The sequence below is a fragment of the Miscanthus floridulus genome, chromosome 6 (genome assembly GCF_019320115.1).
Source record: "Miscanthus floridulus cultivar M001 chromosome 6, ASM1932011v1, whole genome shotgun sequence".
NCBI lineage: Eukaryota > Viridiplantae > Streptophyta > Magnoliopsida > Poales > Poaceae > Miscanthus > Miscanthus floridulus.
Window position 1 is genome coordinate 140,129,599 of NC_089585.1, and position 25,607 is coordinate 140,155,205.

The 25,607-nt window shown below is 46.4% G+C and overlaps 1 protein-coding gene and 1 pseudogene across 1 annotated transcript; one reads left to right on the plus strand and one right to left on the minus strand.

Annotated features, from left to right (window-relative positions):
* Positions 1-1,298: 1,298 nt before the first annotated feature.
* On the plus strand, positions 1,299-3,175 carry LOC136459910 (calmodulin binding protein PICBP-like). Its single transcript, XM_066459761.1, has 3 exons — positions 1,299-2,197; positions 2,306-2,798; positions 2,894-3,175. The coding sequence occupies exons 1-2, from the start codon at positions 1,411-1,413 to the stop codon at positions 2,779-2,781; spliced, it is 1,263 nt and encodes a 420-aa protein (XP_066315858.1). The 5' UTR covers positions 1,299-1,410; the 3' UTR covers positions 2,782-2,798; positions 2,894-3,175.
* Positions 3,176-6,778: 3,603 nt separating this feature from the next.
* Positions 6,779-25,555, minus strand: LOC136457136 (uncharacterized; annotated as a pseudogene).
* Positions 25,556-25,607: the final 52 nt, after the last annotated feature.

The following is a 25,607-nucleotide window of genomic DNA, read 5'->3' on the forward strand; positions in this document are numbered from 1 at the left end:
ACGATTTGGCAACAACAAAAACAAAAAAAAAACATGTGAAGTGAGATATCCCAACCAAACCATGGGCGTTAATCTAAACCGTGGCCAAAAGATACGGTAACGCTAAAGATTTGGTAGATGCACAATGGCATTGATTACAGTGGCTAACCCTGCCTGGCAGTGTGGTAAGCCCGGTGTAGAACAACATCGACAAATGGCGGAAGTGGCAACGATGGCACTTGGGCTACGTGGCTTACAACAGACTGCAGCGGCTAGCCCTGCTTGGCGGTGGCTAGCTCGGTGTGGGTCATCGTCGATAACAATGGCGCAAGCAGTGACTAGCTCGGTGCGGGATAGTGACAAATGGCATGTTGACTTGTTTGGCCTTGTCTTTTTGGTGATGGTGGTGCAATATGGCTTTGGTGAGCAGTGGTGTGGAGCTTCTAGAGAGGTTGTAGCTGTGGTTGTGCACTGTTATTCCGGTTTGTTTGTTAGTGTTAGAGAGGTGTTCTTCAGTTGTGTGGTGGCGTTGTGTGGCACGTGTCTCGGTGCAACCGGGTGTGGTTGTTGGTTTTTTTTTTTTTGCTATTGCTTTCGTTGTTGTTGTTGTTTTCTGTTGTTGATCCTTTTATGCCGTTGTACTGTGTTCTGGGTTTATCCTTCTTTTCAATATAATTAACAGCTCTCTTGTCTTATTCGTAGCAAAAAAAAACCATCAAACAAGTGGCAATCCTTGTACTGAAATAATTCAAGTATTACTACTAATGTGTTTAACGGTGTAATGCCTTTTTGTTTCAAAACATGGAACACCATGTAATACAGGCTTGAAAATCCTTTGATTTATTGACTCCTACTACGTGGCTTAAGGATAGTAAATCCATACATCATTAATACGGAGTAAACTACTGTATAAAGTAACTAAACTCAACGTTAAATTTTACCTTCCCAGAAAACGCAGTCTTAATTACCTTCCCAGAAAACAGCTACTGTACTCCTCCTATATAAGACGAGCAGTGCTCTGTGAGGAGTAGAACGAAGGGAGGCCACAAGAGTTGGTGCACAGGGTGCTCGGCCACAGAAGATACGGCGAACGCATTCAAAATCCAGCCCCCTCCGAGTCCGATCGCCCCTCTTCGACGATTCCAAAAACGTCGAGCCGATCCACCCGCCCGCACCTCGCCGCCGCCGCCGCCCTCCGAATCCAAAGGAGAAGCAGCAAGCCCAGCAACAACCCCACCCCGAATCTTGCAACGATCACCACCTGACCTTCCTTGTTCGCCTTCGCCCCCACCCTTGCCCGCCCACCGTCCAGCAGCCAAAGCTTCCCCTGCTCCCCCCGCCACCTCTTCGTCTCTTCCCTTCCCTCGCCCCTCGCCCCTCGGATAAGCAAGCGGACCGCTCCAAGAAACCTCCGCCGTACGCCCCCACGCCATGGTGCAGAGGAAGCCGGCGCGCAAGAAGCCCAAGGACCCCGACGCCGTGCCGGCTGGGGGCGGTGGCCCTGGCCCGGGAAGCAGGGGTGGCGGTGGCGGCATGGCCCCGGCGCCTCTCCCCAACTACATGAGGGCGACGAGCTGCTCCGGCGCCAAGGTCGGCGCCTCCGGGGCCCCCGCCGCGCCGCAGCCGCAGCCACAGCAGGGGAGGGCGAAGGTGGCGCTGACGGCTGCGGCGGCGACGGCGGCGCCGCGCGCGGGCAGGGCCACGTGCTCCTCCGCCATGAAGGGGCCCGGGGCCAACGGGCCGGCGCACGCGTGCCCGTACGCGTACTGCTCCTTCAAGGGCCACGCCCACGCGCCGGCCCTGGGCACTTTCGTGGCGGAGCGGAGGCGGCTCATCAGGACGCAGCAGAGCATGAAGCTCAAGGGCGCCTCGCCTTTCCGCAAGCCCAGCACCGCCGGAGGCCGCGGCTATTTCGTCGAGATACGCGCCGGGTCCACCGCGCCGACGGTGACCTCGGACGTGAGCCGCAGCGACATCTCTGCGGAGGACGCGCCGGAGGGTTTGGGTGCTGCTTCCGTGGATGACGGTTCATGCGCGTCCAGCGACGTGATCTCGGTTGGTTCGGTAGAGCTGTTGGGGACAACAGAGCATCGCGCCCGTGAAGAGAACGAGACCTTGGTGGTCATGGTGGATCATGAAGGCGGGGACTTCGGTGGCTGCAAGTCTGACATCTCCGAGAAGCTGCTGGATGCTAATCATGGAGGAAACATTCCTGAAGGTGAAGTTCCTTGCAATGCTTCCTCTATTCCTACCGCTCGTGCACATGTTGGAATCGAGAAGCAATTGTTCATGCCTGATGGACGACAACGACATGGCGATTTTGCAGGTGGCGTCGGCGATGCTCCAAAGGAATCATCAGTCGATAGCATTTCCAGCTCGCTCAGTGGGATAAGCTTTGAAGATGTTAGCTCTGCTTGTGTCTATGCAGCATCCTCTCAGAAGAAGAACAGGTCCAGCATTGCCAGGAGGAGGAGAACATCCGAACAGGGTGTCAAGCAAATTCGTCCTTTCAAACCCAAGCCTCCAAACTTCCTTCCTGCAGCCGGTCCAGAGGCGGAGAAAGTTGATCTCAAACATCAGGCGGTGGATGATCGGAGGGCCGCTGAGGAGTGGATGGTTGACTACGCTCTGCGGAAGGAAGTAAAGAAACTGGCTCGTGCTCAGAAGAGAAAAGTTGAGATGCTTGTCCAGGCCTTTGAATCTGTTCTACCCACGGTTGCAAATGAGAAGAAGCCCGAGCAACACGATAATGGCGACAAGAGAACATTCACTCTTACATGGCCTTCGCAAGCATGTAGCTGATAGATAGCCTTTTAGAGGTAAGGAACAGCGGCGAGGATTCCCCTGTTAATAGACTCTCCTTTGGTACAAGATTGTTGATTGAAATTTAATGCCGTTTTTATCTGTCTTGCAGCTTGTGGTTCGGCTGGAACTAATCATGATCTGAACTTCTGAAGGTTCTAATTCAGCAGTTGCTTCAATTTAGTGCCAGAGGATTGCTTACCACCATTATTTTCTTATCTGATTGATAGTTGAGCTACTAGGAGCTCGCTGAGTTGGGTTAGTGGAGGGCCTAGGCATGTACATATGTCTCGTGTGCTCAGTTTAGTGATGAGAAACGAGTGTAGGAGACCAGCACACTGGCAAGAACGTTGAGATGTTCCTTTAGACAGATTAATAAAGCTCTTATTAACCACATTTCTTTCCCGGTTCGGATGCTGGTCATATACATGGATACAATAACTTCAATTTCTTTGTCCTGATTCATATGAATATTCCATTGATTTTCTTATCAGTATCTCGTATAACTCATTTTGCCATGCCCGATTTCCAACATTTCAGTGATACTGAACAGCTGTAGTCCAATTTGACCCAATTGTTGATTTCTGAATATCTGAATATTTCTGGTGCTTTATGATCATTATGAAGGTACTATATAGGACACAAAGATAACTGATGAAGTTAATTATAACAGCCCTACTCTGGTCCTGGACTGAAACTGTAGACCATCACAGATTGGGGTGTAAGCAGTCTGCTTGTGCTGATAAAACAGATGGGCCAAACCTGGCACGGCCAGCAAACCAAAAGATTTGTACTCCTGTTCATTGGTGAACACTCCGAACAGGCTTCCTAGGAAAGTTTAAACACATCTTGGAAACCCTGATGAATTCAAATGCAAGTCAGCAAATTTGTACGGCTGGTGTGTGTTTTTAGATCAGGAGGAACCAATCGGTAGAGAAGATAAGATGTTCATCACCAAGAATGAATGGCATTGATGGATCCAAAAGTGCATCCAACGGATGAAAGTAGATCAAGCATTGAGGAAATACTCCTAAACGGCACCAGTATTGAAAACACAACTACTCCTACACAAGTAGGCCGTGACAACTTCAGGTAGATGAAACGTTTCAATTTCAATTCAGGCAAACATTAGACACAACGGATACAAGGTTTGATGCTCCCAACAACCATAACGAACTGAAAGAGCGACACTCGTCTTGCTGACCATCGCTCACATGTTGTGCGGTCAAACTCCCGTGGACCATTCAGAATGTCAGCATAAAACGATACAATAGGCCATGGCAACTTCTGGTGTAGTTGAGATTTTTTTTAAAAAAAATCACGCAGGAGAGTTGCCGACTATATCTATGGCCCTAAAAGGGTCAAGCACCAGTGATTATGAAATCCTCTTTGCCTTAGGCAGGATATAAGAAAAATCCCAATTTATCTTATCATAGTTTTTTTTCAAAAAATGAACGGCATTGATGAATAAACATAACCAACGCAACGGATACAAGGTTTGATGCTCCACCAACCATGATCTGAACTTCTGAAGGTTGTTGATTGAAATTTAACGCTGTTTTTATCTGTCTTGCAGCTTGTGGTCGGCTGGAACTAATCATGATCTGGGCTTCTGAAGGTTCTAATTCAGCAGTTGCTTCAATTTAGTGCCAGAGGATTGCTTACCACCATTATTTTCTTATCTGATTGATAGTTGAGCTACTAGGAGCTCGCTGAGTTGGGTTAGTGGAGGGCCTAGGCATGTACATATGTCTTTGTGTGTTCAGTTTAGGGGGTGTTTAGTTCCACCTCCTAAATTTTAGTCGTTGTCACATCGGATATTTGGACATATGCATGGAGTATTAAATATAGACTATTTACGAAACTAAATACGCAGATTGAGACGAATTTATTAAGTCTAATTAGTCCATGATTTGACAATGTTGTGCTACAGTAAACATATGCTAATGACGGATTGATTAGGCTTAATAAATTCGTCTCGTGGATTACTGAGGACTTCTGTAATTTGTTTTTTTATTAGTATTCGAACACCCCATGCGACACTCCATATGACATTTAATGTGACATCTCTTAAACTTTAGTTCCTGCATCGTGATGAGAAACAGGTGTAGGAGACTAGCACAGGCAAGAACGATTGAGATGTTCCTTTAGACAGAGATTAATAAAGCTCTTATTAACCGCATTTCTTTCCCGGTTCGGATGCTGGTCATATAAAGGGCGTACCTAGTGCAGAGAGCTCCCGCTCTGTGCGGCTCTGGAGAAGGGTGTCAGTGGCAAGCCTTACCCTCGCCTGTGCAATGCGAGGAGACTGCGACTCGAACCCGGGACCTTCCGGTCACAGGCGGTAAGACTCTACCGCTTGCACCAGGCCCGCCCTTCATGTTGGTCATATACATGGATATAATAACTTCAATTTCTTTGTCCTGATTTATGTGAATATTCCATTGATTTTCTTATCGGCATCTTGTATTGAAGAGCTGCAGTCCAATTCGACCCAAGTGTTGCTTTCTGAATATCTGAATACTTCGGATGCTGTATGATCGTTATTAAGTTAAGGTACTATAGTAGGACACATAGATAATCGATGAAGCTAATTGTTTACTGTTAACACCCAATAACAGCCCTACTCTGATATTGGACTGAAACTGTAGACCATCACAGATTGGGGTGTAAGCAGTCTTGTGCTGATGCAAACAGAATGAATGGCATTCCTGATGAGTTTGTACTCCTGTTCATTGGTGAACACTCTGAACAGGCTTCCTGATGAGTTTAAACACATCTTGGAAACCCTGATGAATTCAAGTGCAAGTCAGCAAATTCGTACGGCTAGTGTGTGTTTTTAGATCAGGAGGAACCAATCGGTAGAGCAGATCAGATGTTCATCAACAAGAATGAATGGCATTGATGAATAAACATAACCAAAAGTGCTTCCAATGGATAAAAGTAGATCAAGCATTGAGGAATACTCCTAAACGGCACCAGTATTGAAAACACAACTACTCCTACGCATGTAGGCCGTGAAAACTTCAGGCAGATGAAACGGTTCAATTCAGGCAAACACTAGTCACAACGGATACAAGGTTTGATGCTCCCACCAACCATAACGAACTGAAAGAGTGACACTCGTCTTCCTGACCATCGCTCACATGTTATGTTGTCAAACTCCTGTGGACCATTCAGAATGTCAGCAAAAACGATACAATAGCCATGGCAACTTCTGGTGTAGTTGAGAGGTTTCTCTCTCTTTTTTTTTTAAAAAAAACAATGAAGCAGGAGAGTTGCCGACTATATCAATGGCCCTAAAAGGGTCAAGCACTAGAGTGATTATGAAATCCTCTTTGCCTTAGGAAGGATATAAGAAAATCCCAATTTATCTTGTTATAGGCTTTTTCGAAAAATGAACGGCATTGATGAATAAACATAACTAACACAACGGATACAAGGTTTGATGCTCCACCAACCATAACGAACTCCAAGAGCTGACACTCATCTTGCAGATCCAACCACCGATCCGTTGTGAACTTGTAGTAGAAGCAGGCCACCGCTGACATGCCATGCTATCAAACCACCATGGACCATTCTGAATGTCAGCTTCAAACGTTACAATAGGCCATGGCAACTTCTGGTGTAGTAGACGAGGAGGGTTTCAACTCATCAAAATTGAGTATATTTCGGTGGAGTAAAATTCAGTTCAGCATAAACACCGTTACAGTAGGCCACAGCAATTTCGGTAGGAGGGACTCTATGTAGAAACCACTTTTATGCACGTCAGTGCAGTGTGTACTTAGTGATAATTTTTGCGCATAAAGATGAGAAAAACAGTATATATATCTCATAGAAAGACCGGCAGGTAACGAGAGCTTCAAACCTTCAACCATATACGCGTAGAGTGATGGGCATCTGCTTCCATGACATTGCAGCCATACCACATTGTTATAACTTAGAATTAAACCATGAGAGATACTAAGAAACTACCAGAATGCTTTGAGCCTGAGGCTTGTATCAAGATTTTCTTTATACGAGTAATAGTTACAATTCACAAAAGGGCAATATGATCAAAATATGGAACAACAGGTTTTACAGTTACATTCTAGGTCTCTGAAGTTCGAGCCTTCTGAGTATCAGATCCTTTGAAAACAAAATCGTTCATCTATAGCCCAGGTAGATGTTCAATAATCTGAAAACTCAATGTGATTCTGCCAGACTTGGAAAGTTCGTAGACCGTAGTGGTTGAAATTCCAGGCCAACTTGTTCATGAATCTCATGCAACCTCTTCACTTACCTTAATATCTGAGCATTCATGCAACAACAACACAAGATCCTTTGATAGGCTTTTCATCCTATTTGATTCTGTAGATCCATCTGATGTTGATGTTACATGTGATCCTGATCCCTCTGAAGGACGATTGCTCTGGCACATACTCTCATGGAACATCTGAAGAGCGCCATCTGCTGATATTTCTTGCACGGAGCTGTGCAGACCCTGTAATTTTCCTCTACACTGAACATCCGGCACCAGTTTTTCTTTCAAGCTGTCAGGAAGACTAGCTAATGCACTGCTTGGAAGGACCACAGATAGAAAAAATTAAAATCTGAAGGATCGTAACGGGCGACCAGAGGGGGGGGGGGTGAATGGTCGTGGAAGCCAAAAATTTCTAACAAAAATTTCTAACCCTTCCCTTAAACACAAAACCTGAATAAATCACGTTTTTCAAATCTGGACAGAACTCTATGTACCTAGTAAACCTGATGTGGACGAAAATCCGTAACTCCGATCGACCTAAAAATTTGTCAGATTAAACTTGATGAAATTACGAAACTAACCCAACTGGAATCACGTCAATCGGACTTACGGATCTTGAGATAAAAATAAAACAAGCAGACTATATCAGATGCTAACGAGAATTGTAAAGAACGAATCGAGATGTACAAGATCAATCATTATAGATGAAAGATTAAATTGAGTAATTGAACTTACAAAAGTGCATCTAGCCTCCGCCCGAACATCCTCCCTCTTTTAATCGGAGAGATCAACAAAAACCTCTCACTAGAATTCAAACCCTAGGCTAGACCGGAGAGAGGAAAACTGAACGTGGAACCCCAGGGCACGAGTACTGTTCACGGGTACTGTTCACGCGTGAATAGTAACTCGTCGGGAGTCCAAAACATCCTGAAACTCTCAACCCTAGGTGCCACATATTTATATCTCCAAAGAGTGGCACGACCTATTTTCACATAACCCTCTACGCTAAATAAATCCAACGTAGGGGCGTAAATTCCAATTACGTCCTCCATGGCAAATTCCGCGATGTCCGCGATCCCTCCATCTCCGCGATGTGATCCTCGCGATGTCGCCGCACGACCATCCGAAATCGTATCGCGATCGCCAGAATTTCCATCTTCGGCCAACGCACGCCGCACGAGCGTCCCGGTACGATGCATGGCTTTGTGGCTCAACCAGCGAACTCCGGATTTTGTGGCGTAATCTGGAAACCTCCCTCGACGTCCTCCCACCGTGTAGCCAGGTACAGTAGATGTACACCACACGATCGCCTGTCCCTCGAACGTAAGCCTCGATCCGCCCTTCTCCGCCCCCACGGTTCTTCGGCACGGCATCCTATCCTCGTTCTTCACTCGTCGCCACATGTACCTTGTCTCCACCTGTCACCTACAACCACAACCTGTCGAGAGACACGTCACACGCACACCGTGTTGTCAATCGCTCATCACCAAGGTGCTAGCTCACCGGCATCTCAATCTCCCACTTGATGAGTGCATTGACAACACCACACCGCACAAATTTATTGGAACAAAAAAAAATAAAAAGAAAGAAAAAGAAACAATCTTGATCCCCAAAGACATGGGCTAGCAAAAAAACTAGGCTCGACACAATCAAGACAAAAAAAATCACTCTCCCCAAAATGAATCAAAAGCCATATCAATCTCCCAAAAGCAACCTCAGCAGCAAAACTCAACAATGTCAGCAACACTCCCCCTCAACCCCTCAAAACAAGCATGCTAAGTCTCAGCAAAAACGAAATCAAACTCCCCCTGCAAAAATGAATTTGTGCGCTACTCACTCTCCCCCTTGTTGACAAAGCACTCCATCAAGATAAAATGCAAGGAACCAATTTAGAGAAAAGCATGTGAGAAAACACAAGTCGAAGCTTCTGAGACATATATAAAATATTTATAAAAGCTAACCAGCAACATGAGCTACTCAGAGAAGGAGCAACACAATGCCATGACCAATAGAATTGTAGAACTGAAATCTCTTTGAAAAACCAATTAGCCAGGCAAAAAAAATGCATATTCCAAAATTAGTGCCAAGCTGAAGACAAAACATATAGCAAGCTGACACGATGGATACACAGCTTCAGTCAAAGTTCACTGCAACGCCCACAAATGCATGCACTTGTCATATTTAATTCTGGCTTTTGTGAGCATGCCAAGCAGGGATATGGGAAGCAAGAGTTGTGCCCAGTCAGTTTGTTTAATTTTGATTATGAGCGAGAACCAGCAGGGACATAGGAAAAATCAGAGTTGTGCCCATATTTAAATTCTCAGGAAAGCAAGCAGATCATGAGCGAAATAGCAGAGATATGGGAATTCAGAATTTTTTTTTCGCTCACAACCATACCATGCACTCCCAAGTTAAAACTTGCATTGTGAGTTACATTTGCAATGAAAACCCATTAAAAGAAGCTAACAACCGAACCATGAGCAAGACATATGTCAAGTATTCAACAAGTCACTAGATCCAGAAAAGCAAGCATAGCCCAACGTAATTTTTTAAGTATATATCTGTGCTGTTTTCAAAATAAAAATTGGTCAAGCAAAACATTCAAACCTCTCCAAAAGCATCGATCGCAAACTAGCCAAAACAAGTATAAGGCATATGTAACTGAAGCAACTTACAATGATACTAGAATGGGTAACACACCCCGAACTCACCACGCAAACGTGCAAACGTGGTTTGATCGAGTGGTTTAGTCAGAATATCAGTAAGTTGCTGACTAGTATCAATGTATTTAAGCTTAATATCACCCTTCTCAGCATGATCCCTCAGAAAATGATGACGAACCTCAATGTGTTTCGTCTTAGAGTGAAGCACAGGATTCTTTGCAACACTTATAGCGCTAGTGCTATCACACAAGAGAGGAACGCGAGAAAACGACAAACCAAAATCGCGAAGGGTAGCTATCATCCATAAAAGCTGAGAACAACAACTAGCAGCAGCAACATACTCAGCCTCTGTAGTAGATTGAGCAACATTAGATTGTTTTCTAGAGGACCAAGAAACAAGCGAAGAACCCAAAAATTGGCAAGTACCCGATGTAGACTTTCTATCCAAACGACACCCAGCAAAATCAGCATCCGAATAACCACACAAACTGAGAGTTGAAGCAGCAGAGTACCAAAGGCCAAATGCAGGAGTAAATCGAAGATACCTCATTATGCGCTTCACCGCCTGACGGTGAGAATTCCTGGGGGACGCCTGAAAACGAGCACACATACACACAGCAAAGTGTATATCTGGCCTCGTAGCAGTCAAGTACAGCAGCGACCCAATCATGCTTCGATATTCCTTCTGATCCACGGGCTCTCCGTCCTCATCAGCATCCAAAGCAGCGCTAGTCGGCATGGGCGTAGAAATTGGCTTCGCATCATCCATCGCAAACTTCTTCAGGACATCCTTCGTGTACTTTCCTTGATGCACAAATGTACCTTCCGAAGTTTGTTTTATTTGTAAGCCAAGAAAGAAATTCAGCTCGCCCATCATAGACATCTCAAATTCTTTACTCATCACATCTGCAAACTTTTTCACAAGAGCATGAGAGGAACCACCGAAAATGATATCATCCACATAAATCTGAACTATTAAAGTGTCATTTCCTTGCCTGAGGAGAAAAAGAGTTTTATCAACTGAACCCATTTTGAACCCGTTTTTAAGCAGAAAAGTTTTCAATCTAGCATACCAAGCACGAGGTGCTTGCTTCAAACTATATAAAGCCTTTTGCAACTTAAAAACACGATTAGGAAAATTGGGATGTTCAAAACCAGGCGGTTGTTTAACATAAACTTCTTCTTCTATAAAACCATTCAGAAAAGCACTTTTCACGTCCATTTGATAAAGCTTATATCCACGTGAAGCAGCAAATGCAAGCAAAATACGAATGGCTTCTAAACGAGCAACAGGAGCAAAAGTTTCACCATAATCAATACCCTCTTTTTGAGAAAAGCCCTGAGCAACCAGCCTAGCTTTATTTCTAACAACATGACCATCTTCCCCTTGTTTGTTCTTAAAGACCCATTTAGTTCCAATTGGTTTACAAGGAGGAGGATCAACCAAAACCCAAACCTGATTCCGTGCAAAATTTTCTAACTCCTCATGCATGGCATTGACCCAGTTAGAATCAGATAAAGCATGTCCAACATCTCGGGGTTCAAAAGAGGCAACAAAGGCAGTATGCGCAAAGACACAATAATTTTTATTTTTCATACCTCTGTTCCTTGTCGTGCGTTCATCCAAATTACCTATTATGTTCTTGGCAGGATGACGATTCTGAATGTGTCGTGGTGCTGTACGTTCTGAAATCACCTCCCCCTCAACTGCAGCCGGTACATGATCAACAGTCGGTGAAGCTGCAGGCTCTGCTGTAGATGTACGTGTCGACGATGGTCCATCCTCTAAAGTGGTGGAGGGCGCCTGCTCAGGCTGGGCGCCAGGCTCCCCCTGCATCGCAGGCTGGGCATCATCGTCATCGTTGTCGTCACATCCATCTTCCTCTTTCTCATCCTCAAAAATATCCTGCCCGATCTCGTCATCACTTGCACACTCAAAAGCAGAAGAAAAACAAGGCATTGTCTCGTCGAAGGTGACCTCACATGTCTCATCGATGCGGTTAGTATCAAGATTAAGCACATGGTACGCTCGCCCTTGCAAAGCATACCCCAAAAATAACCCATCGGAAGAACGCGATTCAAATTTATCCAAATTTCCCTTTTTCAATATAAAACACTTGCAGCCAAAAACTTGAAGGTGGAAAACTTTGGGAGGTCGACCAAATCTCAACTCATAAGATGTTTTTCCCAGAAAAGCTCTCAGAAAAATGCGATTAGCAACATAGCAAGCGGTGTTGATAGCCTCAGCCCAAAAACGTCTAGGAGTTTTATGTTCATCAAGCATTGTCCTAGCCATCTCAACAAGCGTATGATTTTTACGCTCAACAACACCGTTCTGGGGAGGAACATAAGGTGAGGAAAACTGATGATCTAAACCTTGTTCTGAACAAAAAGCTTTCATGCGAGAATTCTTGAATTTCGTACCGTTGTCACTGCGAATTGCTCTAACGGCATTATTTGACAACTCATTTTTCAGCTTCAGAACAAGATCATGAACATGTGAGAAAGCCTCATCCTTAGATTCCAAAAAGAACACCCATGAATATCGAGAAAAATCATCCACAACGATGAGCACATACCACTTCCCACCAGCAGACCGAACACGGGCTGGACCAACAGTGTCCATATGTAACAGTTCACCCGGTCGTCTTGTCATCACCTGAGTCACAGGTGCATGAGAAGCAGCAACCATTTTTCCATGTTTGCAGGGAGCACAAATCAAATCCTTTTCAAACTTGAGTTTCGGTAAACCATCAATTAAATCCAATGAACTCAAACGACAAAGCAAATCAAAGCTCAAGTGGCCCAACCGACGATGCCACTTCCAAATCAGGGGGGAACCATGAGCAACTAAACAGCGAGTTTCACCAAAAGATTTAGAAAAATCAGCTTTAAAAATCCGTCTAAAAGGAGAAATCTTGCAAACAAGGTTACCAGCAGAATCAAGAACACACGAATTTCCTTTCTTAAAACGAACCTCAAAATCATCCTCAAGAAGTTGCGAAACAGACAGCAAATTATAATGCAAATTCTTTACCAATGCGACGTCCTTTAACATGTATTTATCTGTTACCTTGATGCAGCCATGCGCCATTACCTTACCTTGACTTTTATCCCCAAAAGTGATGTTTTCCTTTACGCTCGTGGGGGTGAGGCTGGAGAACCATTTATCATCTCCGGTCATGTGGCGCGAACAACCGGAGTCCATTATCCATATGTCCTCCTCGCCTCCAACCTGCAATCAACAACGAGAGCGAGGGTGAGCTAATGACTCAACACTGGGGTTAGGATAATATAATGAAAACCAGTGCTGAGCCACTTGCTCAAAAGAAGCATTAGCAAAATCAAAGCTCTCAAAAAAACGATGAGAACCACGAGGGGGAAAACGTGGTCTGTCATCCCGATGTTGTGCAAGAGCACGAGTACGTGAGCGAAAACCAGAAGAGCGAACAAATGGCTCACGTCTCAAAACAGGACGATCATGAGTACCACGTACAGGGTACTGCTCATATCTAAAAACACGACGATCATGAGTACCACGTGTGGGGTACTGCTCACGTCGTTCAGCACGCATCCTCCGATAACAGAACTCATAAAGATGACCATCATGACTGCAAAAATCACAATGATAAAGCTTGCGTGTAGGAGCGAAAGAAGCCTCAGCATTAGAACTAGAAGCAACAAAAACAGGCTTAGCAAAATGATCACAAGAAGAACCATTTGGCTTAGTATTTTGTACACCCTTGAAGTGTTTTGGCTTAGGCACCCAAACCTGCTTTTTAGGAGCAGATCTAGATGTCTCAACCAGCAACCCATCAGAGGTGACACCTGAACCCTTCCTAGGAGGTGGTCCAGTATATTTAGCCAAAGGTGGATTCTTCTCATCAACAGGCGGTCTACTTTTTTCACCAAAAACATGTTTCAAGTCATAACCGGGACCAAAACGCTCACCCCGTTTAATTTGAGCAATAGCCATACCAATTTGAGGCTCACGAATAGAACACCAACCAAGAATAGTTCTCAAATGCTTATTTTCTTCTTCCAAATCAGCAAGTTTGGCCCTTAAATCATTATTTTCAACAACAAAATTAGGACAAGTTAGGCATGAAGGAAGAACCGGACAAGTGTGTTTTTCCAACTCAACAATATGTGATTTAGCAACATTTAATTCAGATCGTAAAGTTGGACAAATCAAACAATCCGGCAAATCAGGACAAGTGTGTTCTTCAAAATTTTTTACCCGACATAAAGCATTATCCAAGTCAACTTTCAGAAGCGGGCAAGAAACACAAGTACCAAGCAAATTTGACCGAGAACGAAGTTCATTTAGTTCAGCATAAAGTTTATCTCGATCATCAACAATGGAAGAATACTTGGTTTGCAATTTAGAAAGCGAAATCATATGAATTGAGCATTCTTCACATTCATCAGGTTCAGCAGGATTAGATGCAGCATTTTTGAGAGTAGCTAGTTCAGCACAAGTTTTATCATAATTAGTTTTAAGTTTAGCCAACACTTTATTTTGCTTATGAACAATTTTAGTTAAATTAGCTATTCTTTGTTCTGCAGAAGTATCTACCTCATCATCAGAAGTTTCATCGTTGCTGTCGGTTGATGCATCACCCTCCAAGGCCATAGTACATATCCCACCATTGATGCCGGCGTCAGTGATGAAGCAAAGTCCATCTGTCTTCTTCTTGGGTGTCTCATCCTCGGAATCTGAATCGCTGGAGTCTGACGAGCCACCTGAAACATACTGTCCAAGAGAAGATAACAAAACATTTGCAGCCTTAGCGACTTGCTTGTCAGAGTATTTTTGTCCGCCTTTCTTCCATTGCTTATCCTTCTTCTTCCTCTCCCTGAACTTCTCCTGGCGCCTGGAGGAGTTATTGCCCTGCTCAAAAGATCTCTGCTTGTTTGGGCAATCAGCAGCAAAGTGTCCTCGCTCACCACAGTTGAAGCAGCCATCTGAACGTCTTCTATTACGCTTGTTGTCATACACACGCTTAAACTTGTTGGAGAGCAGTATAAGCTGATCATCATCTAGCACCTCCAACTCCTCATCTGCAACATGACACAAAGAAGACAAAGCAAAACTGGAAACATTTGGATTAGCATTAGTGTTAGTCTTATTTCTAGAAACCAAAGCCATTGGAACGTCAGAAGAAGAAGCAGCTGTGGGATTTTTTAATTTACGCTTAGAAACAATTTCAATCTCTTTTGATTTGAGCTTACTGTAAAGCTCATCAGTGGCGAGAGTCTCATAACCTACAGATTCAACGATCGCCTCAACTTTCATATCCCATTCATCATTAAGTGAATGTAATAATCTGAGAGCCCTAGCATGATCATCATAAGGCATATTGCTATTCATGGCCTTCATCTTATTAACAATCACTTGAAAACGTGCAAACATGTCATCAATAGACTCACTAGGCAATTGGCAAAAAGCATCAAACTCTTTTCGGTGAATCTCAAATTTTCGGTTTTTCACAGTGTTTGAGCCTTCATGATATTTTCTAAGTTTCTCCCAGATCTGATAAGCGAGATCTTCACTAGAAACCCGATCATATTCAGTTTTACAAATAGAAGCCTGTAAAATAGCAACAGCACGATGATTTGTTTCAAGAAGCCCGATCTCAGCGACGTCAGTCGGTTCCTCAGCTGGAATCACATATGTGGCATTTTGTGTGATTTTCCATAGCTTCAGCGACTTGCCTTTGAGATAGTTGGTCATACGTGCCTTCCAGTAATCATAATCAGTCCCATCAAAAAACGGAGCGCAAACATCAAACTTTTCATTGGTCGCCATAGCTTTCAGCACCGATTAAGGTATAGAAAACATAAACCAGCTTTGATACCAATTGAAGGATCGTAACGGGCGACCAGAGGGGGGGGGGGTGAATGGTCGTGGAAGCCAAAAATTTCTAACAAAAATTTCTAACCCTTCCCCTAAACACAAAACCTGAATAAATCACGTTTTTCAAATCTGGACAGAACTCTATGTACCTAGTAAACCTGATGTGGACGAAAATCCGTAACTCCGATCGACCTAAAAATTTGTCAGATTAAACTTGATGAAATTACGAAACTAACCCAACTGGAATCACGTCAATCAGACTTACGGATCTTGAGATAAAAATAAAACAAGCAGACTATGTCAGATGCTGACGAGAATTGTAAAGAACCAATCGAGATGCACAAGATCAATCATTATAGATGAAAGATTAAATTGAGTAATTGAACTTATAAAAGTGCATCTAGCCTCCGCCCGAACATCCTTCCTCTCTTAATCGGAGAGATCAACAAAAACATCTCACTAGAATTCAAACCCTAGGCTAGACCGGAGAGAGGAAAACTGAACGTGGAACCCCGGGGCACAAGTACGGTTCACGGGTACTGTTCATGCGTGAATAGTAACTCGCCGGGAGTCCAAAACGTCCTGAAACTCTCAACCCTAGGTGCCACATATTTATATCTCCAACGGGTGGCACGACCTATTTTCACATAACCCCCTACGCTAAATAAATCCAACGTAGGGGCGTAAATTCCAATTACGTCCTCCATGGCAAATTCCGCGATGTCCGCGATCCCTCCATCTCCGCGATGTGATCCTCGCGATGTCGCCGCACGACCATCCGAAATCGTATCGCGATCGCCAGAATTTCCATCTTCGGCCAACGCACGCCGCACGAGCGTCCCGGTACGATGCATGGCTTTGTGGCTCAACCAGCGAACCCCGGATTTTGTGGCGTAATCTAGAAATCTCCCTCGACGTCCTCCCACCGTGTAGCCAGGTACAGTAGATGTACACCACACGATCGCCTGTCTCTCGAACGCAAGCCTCGATCCGCCCTTCTCCGCCCCCACGGTTCTTTGGCACGGCATCCTATCCTCGTTCTTCACTCGTCGCCGCATGTACCTTGTCTCCACCTGTCACCTACAACCACAACCTGCCGAGAGACACGTCACACGCACACCGTGTTGTCAATCGCTCATCACCAAGGTGCTAGCTCACCGGCATCTCAAAATCAGAGGGAAGACTAGAAGAGAACGGTAATACAAGAAATCTATTCTTGGAAGGATATACACCTGGCAACCCCGGGAACAAGGCCCCACTTGTAGCCAACGTTTACAGATTGCCTGAACCCAACATTGAAGCCTTCCTGGGCAGAGTCCTTCTGCCCTTCTGTTATACCATCCCGATAGCCCATCTAGAGTGAAATCAAAAGCAAAAGATTTTAAACATTTCTGCTATCAGCAAAAACTGCAGAAGAGTAGCTGGCATTAACAACTGCATTATGGATAAACTCTAGGGTATTTAATACCTTTTGAAACTGGTTCTGACTGTGGGTCCATTCTCTGTCTAAGGTATACGCGTGCCGAGGAGAATCTGAAACGTCTTCCCATACATCATCGAGCTCTGCAGCAGCAACATCACTGCCATTAGCTGAGACAAAGTTTCGCATAATCAACTAACTGCAACACGAGATAAGATAATACTACTGCAAGCAGTACTACTAATTAAGCACAACGCATGGTACGGATTAACTATGAAAAGATCAAACAGCACCCAGGGTTGCCCCCTTGTCAAGGATACGCACGGTGCTGGGGGACTTGAGCCTCGATCGATGAAGGCGCTGCTTCTACGCTCGGCTCCCCCATGGAGGAGGTGACGCCCTCCGCATCGCCGGGACTGGCCATTCAGAAACTCCTCCAACCTGCAGCCTGAAGCCGGAGCACCGCCTGATGCGAGACTACAAGAGATCCGAAACGGAAGGAAGGGTGTGATCCATAAGCAGTAATTTCAGGCTAGGCTACGGCCGCTAAGCAAATCTACACTTGAATTCATGAACTGGAAATTTGGAATAGACAAGCCAGACATCAGTTAGTCACGCGCTCTGCGCTCACCACAGCAGAGATGCAGCAGGGCTGGAGCCAGAGGGCGTCTCTGCCACTGCGGCGGCGCTGGAGGAGGACTGGAGGAGGCTGGCTCCGCGCTGGCGCGGAAGGAGCGAGGGGCAGGGCAGGGAGTCTGGAGTTCGCCGCCTTCCCTCGGGGCTCGGTTCGCCGTCGCAGTGCTCCGGTCGTGCGTCTCTGGCTCGCGGATGTGTACCATGCACACGGTTGCACGGGCTGAACGGGCAGATTGGGCTAGGTTTAGGCACAGGCAGTGTTTTGGGCCTTCGAGCCCTCACAAAAATCTGCTACGCACCCTGGAGGCTGCTCCGTTTGGGACTGTGCTAATGGCCGAGAACCCACCCCGTTCCAAATCAAATTAATTATTTTTCAATTCCATGCCATCAAACAATGACTACACTACCTCAATCACAACCGGTTCCCACAGATAGTATTATCTGAGGTAGATCATTTTTCCCTCTGCTTTTCACCCATTACTAAAGGGTTAATTTATCTGGATGAGGTTTCATTCTTGTTTTGCTAAACGACATAAGAAAAGCTCTTATCATTATATTTCCATGGGTATGCAGTTCTGCTTTCTTGGGTTGCGTAGATTCCTGTTACATTACGGCACTAATCATCCGATGTCTAAACTGTGTTGAAATCAATTCAGGTTCTCCTTCAAAATTCGTTCAATCACGTCACGTGCATTAACAAGATCATTCAGGTTCTCCCACTCTCGTTCTAGCTTCAGCTCTCGCCAAACATGTCTGGCCAGCTTGCATTTCAGAAAGAGATGCCCCCCATCTTCATCTAGTCATTGGCATACTGGGCATTTGGTGTCAAGCTTCATTCCCCTCCTTGCTAAGTTTCTCCTCAAAGGGTGGCTATTATGTGCAAAATGCCACAAGAAATGTTTCACTTTGTTAGGGCAATTTGTCTTCCAGATTTTCTCCAAGATTAGATCAGGTACTTGGTTGCTGCCTCCCAGCGCACTCCCCCTATCTTTCCTGCGTAACAAGTCATTGCGGCAGATTTTGTAGGCGCTCTTCACACTGAACAAACCATGATCATCATAGTGCCAACTGCCAAGCAAGAAAACTTTCCCTCCCTTCATGGACGGGCAAAGCCAAAATAATCTCTGCATCCTGCTCCCAAAAAAATAGCTATGGACTCCGCTTGGACTCTCCCTCTCTCTCACTGCCGATGGGCCCCCCTCCCCATCCCCTTCTTCCTCCCGAAGGGGTTCCCCCGAAGGGAGCTACCACGACATGTTCCCTCCATGGTCTTAAACAATAAGGGTGTGTTTTGGTTTCCTGCATAAGTCATAACCGGGCTAGCAATAGAGCATGGCTAGTCCAGCCCTGGTTCCAGGAAGCCAAGGGGTTGTTTGGTTGGTGTGCTCCCCTTGGCCTAGTTCAACTAAGTTTTTGTTTGGTTGGGTGAATAAGCTCCTGGTTGCACAAGTGGAGCCAACCTGGGGTGTGTTTGGTTGGTTGTACACAGTGGGGTGCTAGCACCACTTCTGTCAAACGGTAGCCGGGCGGTGGGAGGAGAGTGAACAGTTTCTAGGAAACCCTAGTCGGGCGGTGAGAGTCGCCTTATATACGGTGGCCAACACGAGGCACCCAGGCCCACCACGAGGCGCGCGGACGGAGCTAGCCACTCTTCCATGGACGGTGGCTGATGACATGGTTCTCTACGACGGCCGTCTGTACATACCGCCGACCTCGCCACTCTTGCAGGAGATCGTGGCGGCTGTCCACGATGATGGACACGAGGGCGTCCAGCGCACTCTGCACCGTCTCCGCCGCGACTTCCACTTCCCCAACATGCGGCGTCTTGTGCAGGACTTTGTGAGGGCATGTGCCACTTGTCAGCGATACAAGTCCGAGCACCTCCACCCGGCCGGCCTCCTCTTGCCACTGCCGATCCCCACCGTCGTCTGGGCGGACATCGGCCTCGACTTCGTGGAAGCCCTGCCCCGTGTCAACGGGAAGTCAGTGATCCTCTCCGTCGTCGACCGCTTTAGCAAGTACTGCCACTTCATCGCCTTGGCCCACCCCTACACCGCCGAGTCCGTGGCGCAGGCCTTCTTCGCCGACATTGTGCGCCTCCATGGCGTGCCGCAGTCCATGGTGTCCGACCGCGACCCGGTGTTTACCTCGACGTTCTGGCGCGAGCTTATGCGGCTCATGGGCACCAAACTGCACATGTCTTCGGCCTTCCACCCCCAGTCCGACGGCCAGACGGAGGCGGCCAATCGCGTCATCGTCATGTACCTGCGCTGCTTCACCAGTGACCGTCCTCGACAGTGGCTGCGTTGGCTGCCGTGGGCTGAGTACGTGTACAACACAGCCTACCAGTTTTCGCTCCGGGAGACACCGTTCCGCGTGGTGTATGGCCGTGACCCACCCACCATCCGCTCGTATGAGCCTGGTGAGACACGGGTCGCTGCGGCCGCGCGAGACATGGAGGAGCGCGAGGCTTTCCTCAACGACGTGCGCTATCGTCTAGAGCAGGCGCAGGCTGTTCAGAAACGCCACTACGACAAGCAGCACCGGCCGGTTTCCTATGAGGTGGGCGCCTGGGCGCTTCTTCGTCTCCACCATCGCGCCCCATCGTCGCTTCCCCAGTCTACAACGGGCAAGCTGAAGGCTCGCTTCCTCGGGCCATACCGCGTCGTCCAGCTCATCAACGACGCAGCCGTGCGCCTGGAGCTGCCCCCGTAGGCTCGCATTCATGACGTGTTCCATGTGGGCACTCTCAAGAAGTTCATCGGGACACCTCCATCAGCCCCGCCACCCCTGCCAGACATCTACCATGGCGCCATAGTGCCAGAGCCGGCTCGGGTGGAGCAAGCTCGCTTGGCGAGAGGTGTTCGCTAGGTCCTTGTGCATTGGCGTGGCGAGCCGACGACCTCTGCTACCTGGGAAGACCTCGAGGAGTTCCGTGCCAAGTACCCAGATTTTCAGCTTGAGGACGAGCTGGACCTCGAGGGGGGGGGGGGAGATATCATGTGGGGACAGTCGTACAGCAGACGACGGCGCACCAGGGACGTGCGGCGTGCTGCCGTGCACGCGGAACGCGCGAGACTGGGCCAGGCCGAGCCAGCCACAGGTGGTTAGCAGGAAAGATAGGATTAGTTGCTATTCTTAGTCCTTAATTCTAGGAGCCGGTTGGCTCTAGTTAGTTAAGCCTCAGGCTATATAGATTTGTATGGGAGACAATTAAAGAAATAAGAAGGATATTACCATCTAATCTTCTATCTCCATCTCTCAACCAAGCCTGCGGCAGGGGGAAACCTCGCCGGAGAAGACGACGGACCGAGGCTACGAGTTGCGTAGCCGAGGGCCAGCTATCCGAGGGTTTGAGGCCCTTGACAACCTAGCTCCAGAAAAACGAGTGGCGCTCGTGTTTTTCCAGAGCCAGGACTGGGAAGTACAGCCGGCCGCCCCTAGCCAGGCCCCGGCCCATTTCCAAGCAAACAAACAGCCCAAACCTGACTCTAGGGAACCAGGCCAGGAGTTGGCCACCCAACCAAAAACACCGTAAGTGAACAAGGTACTAAGCTAGGTACTGCAGCACAAGCAAACTAATTCCAGAAAATTCATCTTAGTTTCTGTTAAGTACAAGCATCATAGATCAGGGATTCTGAGGTTGTTAGTGATTCTCTTTTCCCTTTTTTTTCGGGTTGTACCTCGTGGTTTGAACTATTACAGCCACATTCATTTGAGATTTATCACACTGGAGCCATATTCCACAAACTAGGTTCATTTGACATGTTACTATCGGCTTGTTGGTACTGGATAATTGAAGTTTATCTTTTCTCCTCTTGGAATTGTGTGAGCTTCTTTTTGTTTTTAATGTTGTTCTTGTAGAAATGTAAGATTGGTCTCTACATCAAGCAAACCGTGATGTTTTATTTGAAGGGACAAGTTGAGCAATGCTCCATCTGAGCATTCATGCAACAACAACACTTACATTAACATCTGAGCATTCATGCAACAACAACACAAGATCCTTTGATAGGCTTTTCATCCTATTTGATTCTGTACCTCCATCTGAGGTTGATGTTACATGTGATCCTGATCCCTCTGAAGGACGATTACTCTGGCAAATACTCTCATGGAACATCTGAAGAGCATCATCTGCTGATATTTCTTGCACGTAGCTGTGCAGATCCTGTAATTTCCCTCTGCACTGAACATCCGGTACCAGTTTTTCTTTCAAGCTGTCTGGAAGACTAGCTAGTGCACTGCTTGGAAGGACGACAGATTAAAAAAAAAACTAAAATCAGAGGGGACACTAGAAGAGAATGGTAATACAAGGAAACTATTCTTGGAAGGATATGCACCTGGAAACCCCGCGAACAAGGCCCCACTTGTAGCCAACGTTTACAGATTGCCTGAACCCAACATTGAAGCCTTCCTGAGCAGAGTCCTTCTGCCCTTCTGTTATACCATCCCGACAGCCCATCTAGAGTGAAATCAAAAGAAAAAGATTTTAAACATTTCTGCTATCAACAAAAACTGCAGAAGAGTAGTTAGCATTAACAACTGTGTTCCAGATAAACTCTAGGTTAATTAATACCTTTTGAAACTGGTTCTGCCTGTGGATCCATTCTCTGTCTAAGGTAGACGCATGCCCATGAGAATCTGAAACATCTTCCCATACATCATCTTCGTCGACAACGGCAACATCACCGCCATTAGCTGGGACAAAGTTTTGCATAAATAAATCAACTAAGTTCAGACACGATATAAAACTACTGCAAGCAGTACTACTAATTAAGCAAACAACGCATGGTTATGAAAGCACACGGTTGCCCCCTTGTCAGGGATACGCACCATACTGGGCGATTTCTTTGTCACCTGATGAAGGCGCTGCTTCTACGCTCAGCTCCCCCGTGGAGGCGGTGACGCCCTCCGCATCCCCGGGGCTGGCCATTCAGAAACTCCAACCTGCAGTGCGGGGCTGCGGGCGGAACGCCGCACGGTGGGACGCCGAACGCAGATCTGCAGCACCAGCAAGCAAGACCGGAGCGCGAAACAGCAGGAGAGCCGAGGGAGAAGGAAGGCGCGGAGGAGAAGAGAGGCGCCGGGAGCGGAGGCGGAGCCGCCGGTCGGGGCTGCGGCACGGGAGTTGGGCGGGGATGCGAAGCGGCGTGCGGAGACGGGAGATGCCACAGGTAGGGCTCAACCTCTGGGCTCCTCCTCCTCATGGGCTGTTCCTGGGCTAAGTTGAAGACTTGTCCCTAGGATTTGTTGGGCCCGCCCCGGGCTGCAGCCCCCAGCGCTTGAGCCCTGAGGCGAGACCGCGGGAGGTCAGAAATGCTCACCGAGGAAAACGGCTACAAGGCGTTTGTTGCAAGTCATTACTAGTATCCACTTATCCTTGCATCTTCATTCTTTACAAACTACAAAAGAACAGTTTAATTTAATATTTTACTGATGTCTAGAGTCAAATCACAAATGGTTATTCTCCGGAACGGAACATGATGTTGTGAGAAGTACAAATCAGCAACAAGGAAAACATAACCAAATGCGTAATACTAGGGAAGATTCGACAAATTAGGTGAGGGAGGGAGCCAGGGAGGCCTATGGAATTACATGTCTTTTGACTGCATAGAAGTAAAATCCTAACTGAAATCTGCAGGTGAGCAGCAATCATCATGCAGAGAAAAGGAAGAAGGAAAGCAAAGTATTGGAAATGCTATTCAAGATCATGTCACCAAATTTCTTCTACAGTGTTGTCCTGTTGTATGGAGTTTTTTTCCCCCCGTAAACAGTGTCGTATGGAGTTGTATATGTGACCTATTCACATGTGTATTTATACATAGCATCATGCTTACAAAGGCAAAAGGTTAATCAAGAGGGTTGGGTATTGAGATGACACATGCGTTGAATCTCACTAGTTCAGCTTTTTGTTTGGATACTCCCTTGGTCCAAAAATGGTTGATCCAATCCTCACATTCGTGCTACCCATTTCAATCTGCATAAATTTGACATTAGTTAATGGAACTCCAGGAGTCCTATCGTGTGCAAAAAAAAAAAAAAAACCAATTTCGTGGTCTGGTTTCGATGTTCCTATTTTACAAACCGCTTGCTCGAAGTCACCAGACATTCCCATGGAGAGTTCAAACTGTTCTGCTGGTATGTCAAGGGCCTTGCAAACTTCAAGCTTACAATTCACTAATGCCTGTATTCAAAGCACTTACAACAGGTTATGAAAGCCAACACAGATTGCTCGTTGTCGTTTGTGATGAAGTAAGACTGGATAAGCACCTTAAAATTTTCTGGTGTTGACGAGTAGTCTTTCATTCCTATTGTCATCAGACCTGAAAATATTAGGTGTGGACATGCTAGTTTCACATGCTTAGCAAGGTCGACGCATCTGGAGGGGTCGATTCCAGATTTAGCTGAACAAAAGAAAACGTTTAGTCCATGAAACTGCTATTGCAGAATGATAAGCTAATTATATGAAAGATAAATGTGAACATTGCAGAATGATAATGATTTGAACTTGGCCACAAGCTCACTTGTAATTTAGGGTATGCTTCTGAAGTAATAAACTGATTTCTCATTTAGCAAAATTAATTGCAAAACCAATTAATAGCAATAATAATAATCTATCAGATCAAGGCAAACAAGGAAACAAATAGCACAAGTGCTTTATCTGGGTAAATTAATCAAGAGATAAGAGTTCTGATTTATCAATATTGATTCTGCACTCACATTCTTCTCCACTAGTGTTCACTTGAACCAAAACTTTCAAAGGCTCCCTTCCCAAACTGTTGACAGCTCGATCTAGGTGGTTAGCAATCTGAAAAATGTAGACTCTATGTGTTAATAAAGAAATCCACAATCGTAGGTAACAGGTACAAGAATTTGAATCTACATAACAACTTAACAAGCGTTAAGCTATATATTAGTCTTCATCTTTTGTACAGACATGAGATAATAAATAATAAAAGGAACAGTACTTGTTGCTGATTGCTTACCTTTTCATTATCTACACCCTCAACCATATCAAGATTTGGAACAGTAGCTGAAAAAAAAAGAAAGAGACAAGGCTTAGCTGGCATTCTGGCAATACAAAAGAGAGATGATGTCAAGAAAAACACTATGAAAGAATTGTATTGATATTACTCTCATCATTTTCATATACTGTACACTGCTTAGTAAGTATTACTACCAATTGTCATGATGGTGCTAAGCAAGAACGGCTTTCCAGTACTAACTATTCATTACAAGGTGACGCAAGTGGCAAGCACTAAATAATCATAACATTTAGAACTTCAGTTTCTAACTACTTCTGAACAAACCAGCTTTTCTTCTTGATATACCTAACAGCGGTTTCACTTTGTTGCTCTGCAGGTGCCCGATAAAGTGCCACCGGACATCTTCCGGAAGCTGCAAACACGGTAAGATCGAGCAAGTCATTTCACTCCATTTCCACGCGATGGATGCTCTGCAAGTGCAAAGTTGAAGAGCGAACGACGCAATCGAGCTGGAGACAAGATCAGGACCTGGGGGGCCTTGGTTACGAACTCCTGCACGTAGTTCTCGCCGAAGCAGCGGTGGCCCGCGTCGTAGAGCTGCCGCAGCATCGAAACTGGCTTGGTCTTCGCCACCGCCACAACTCGGACCGCCTCCGCAGCGCGCCCCGACCGCTCCGCCGCCATCCCCGCCCGCGCCAGCACGGCTCGCAGCGCCGCCGCGGCAGACACGGCCGCCCCCTCCGCCGCAGGCGCTGCCATCGCCCCACCACTCCACCAGCCAGTCAGCCACCACCTCTCCTTTCTCCTCCTGCCTTTGATGCTGGTGGAGTGTCGCCTTCCCCGCCTCATCACAAGACGAAACAGGCCGGGCCGGGCCGCGTAGCCCAACGCACAAGGGGAGGGCTCATTAAAGGGGCATACCCCGTGGGCCTTGACAGGTGGGCCAAGTTGTGGCAATGCCCATGCGGTTGGAGGAATGGGGTTGCGGCGGCGCCAACCAAACGCGTCGTGCTCCGGG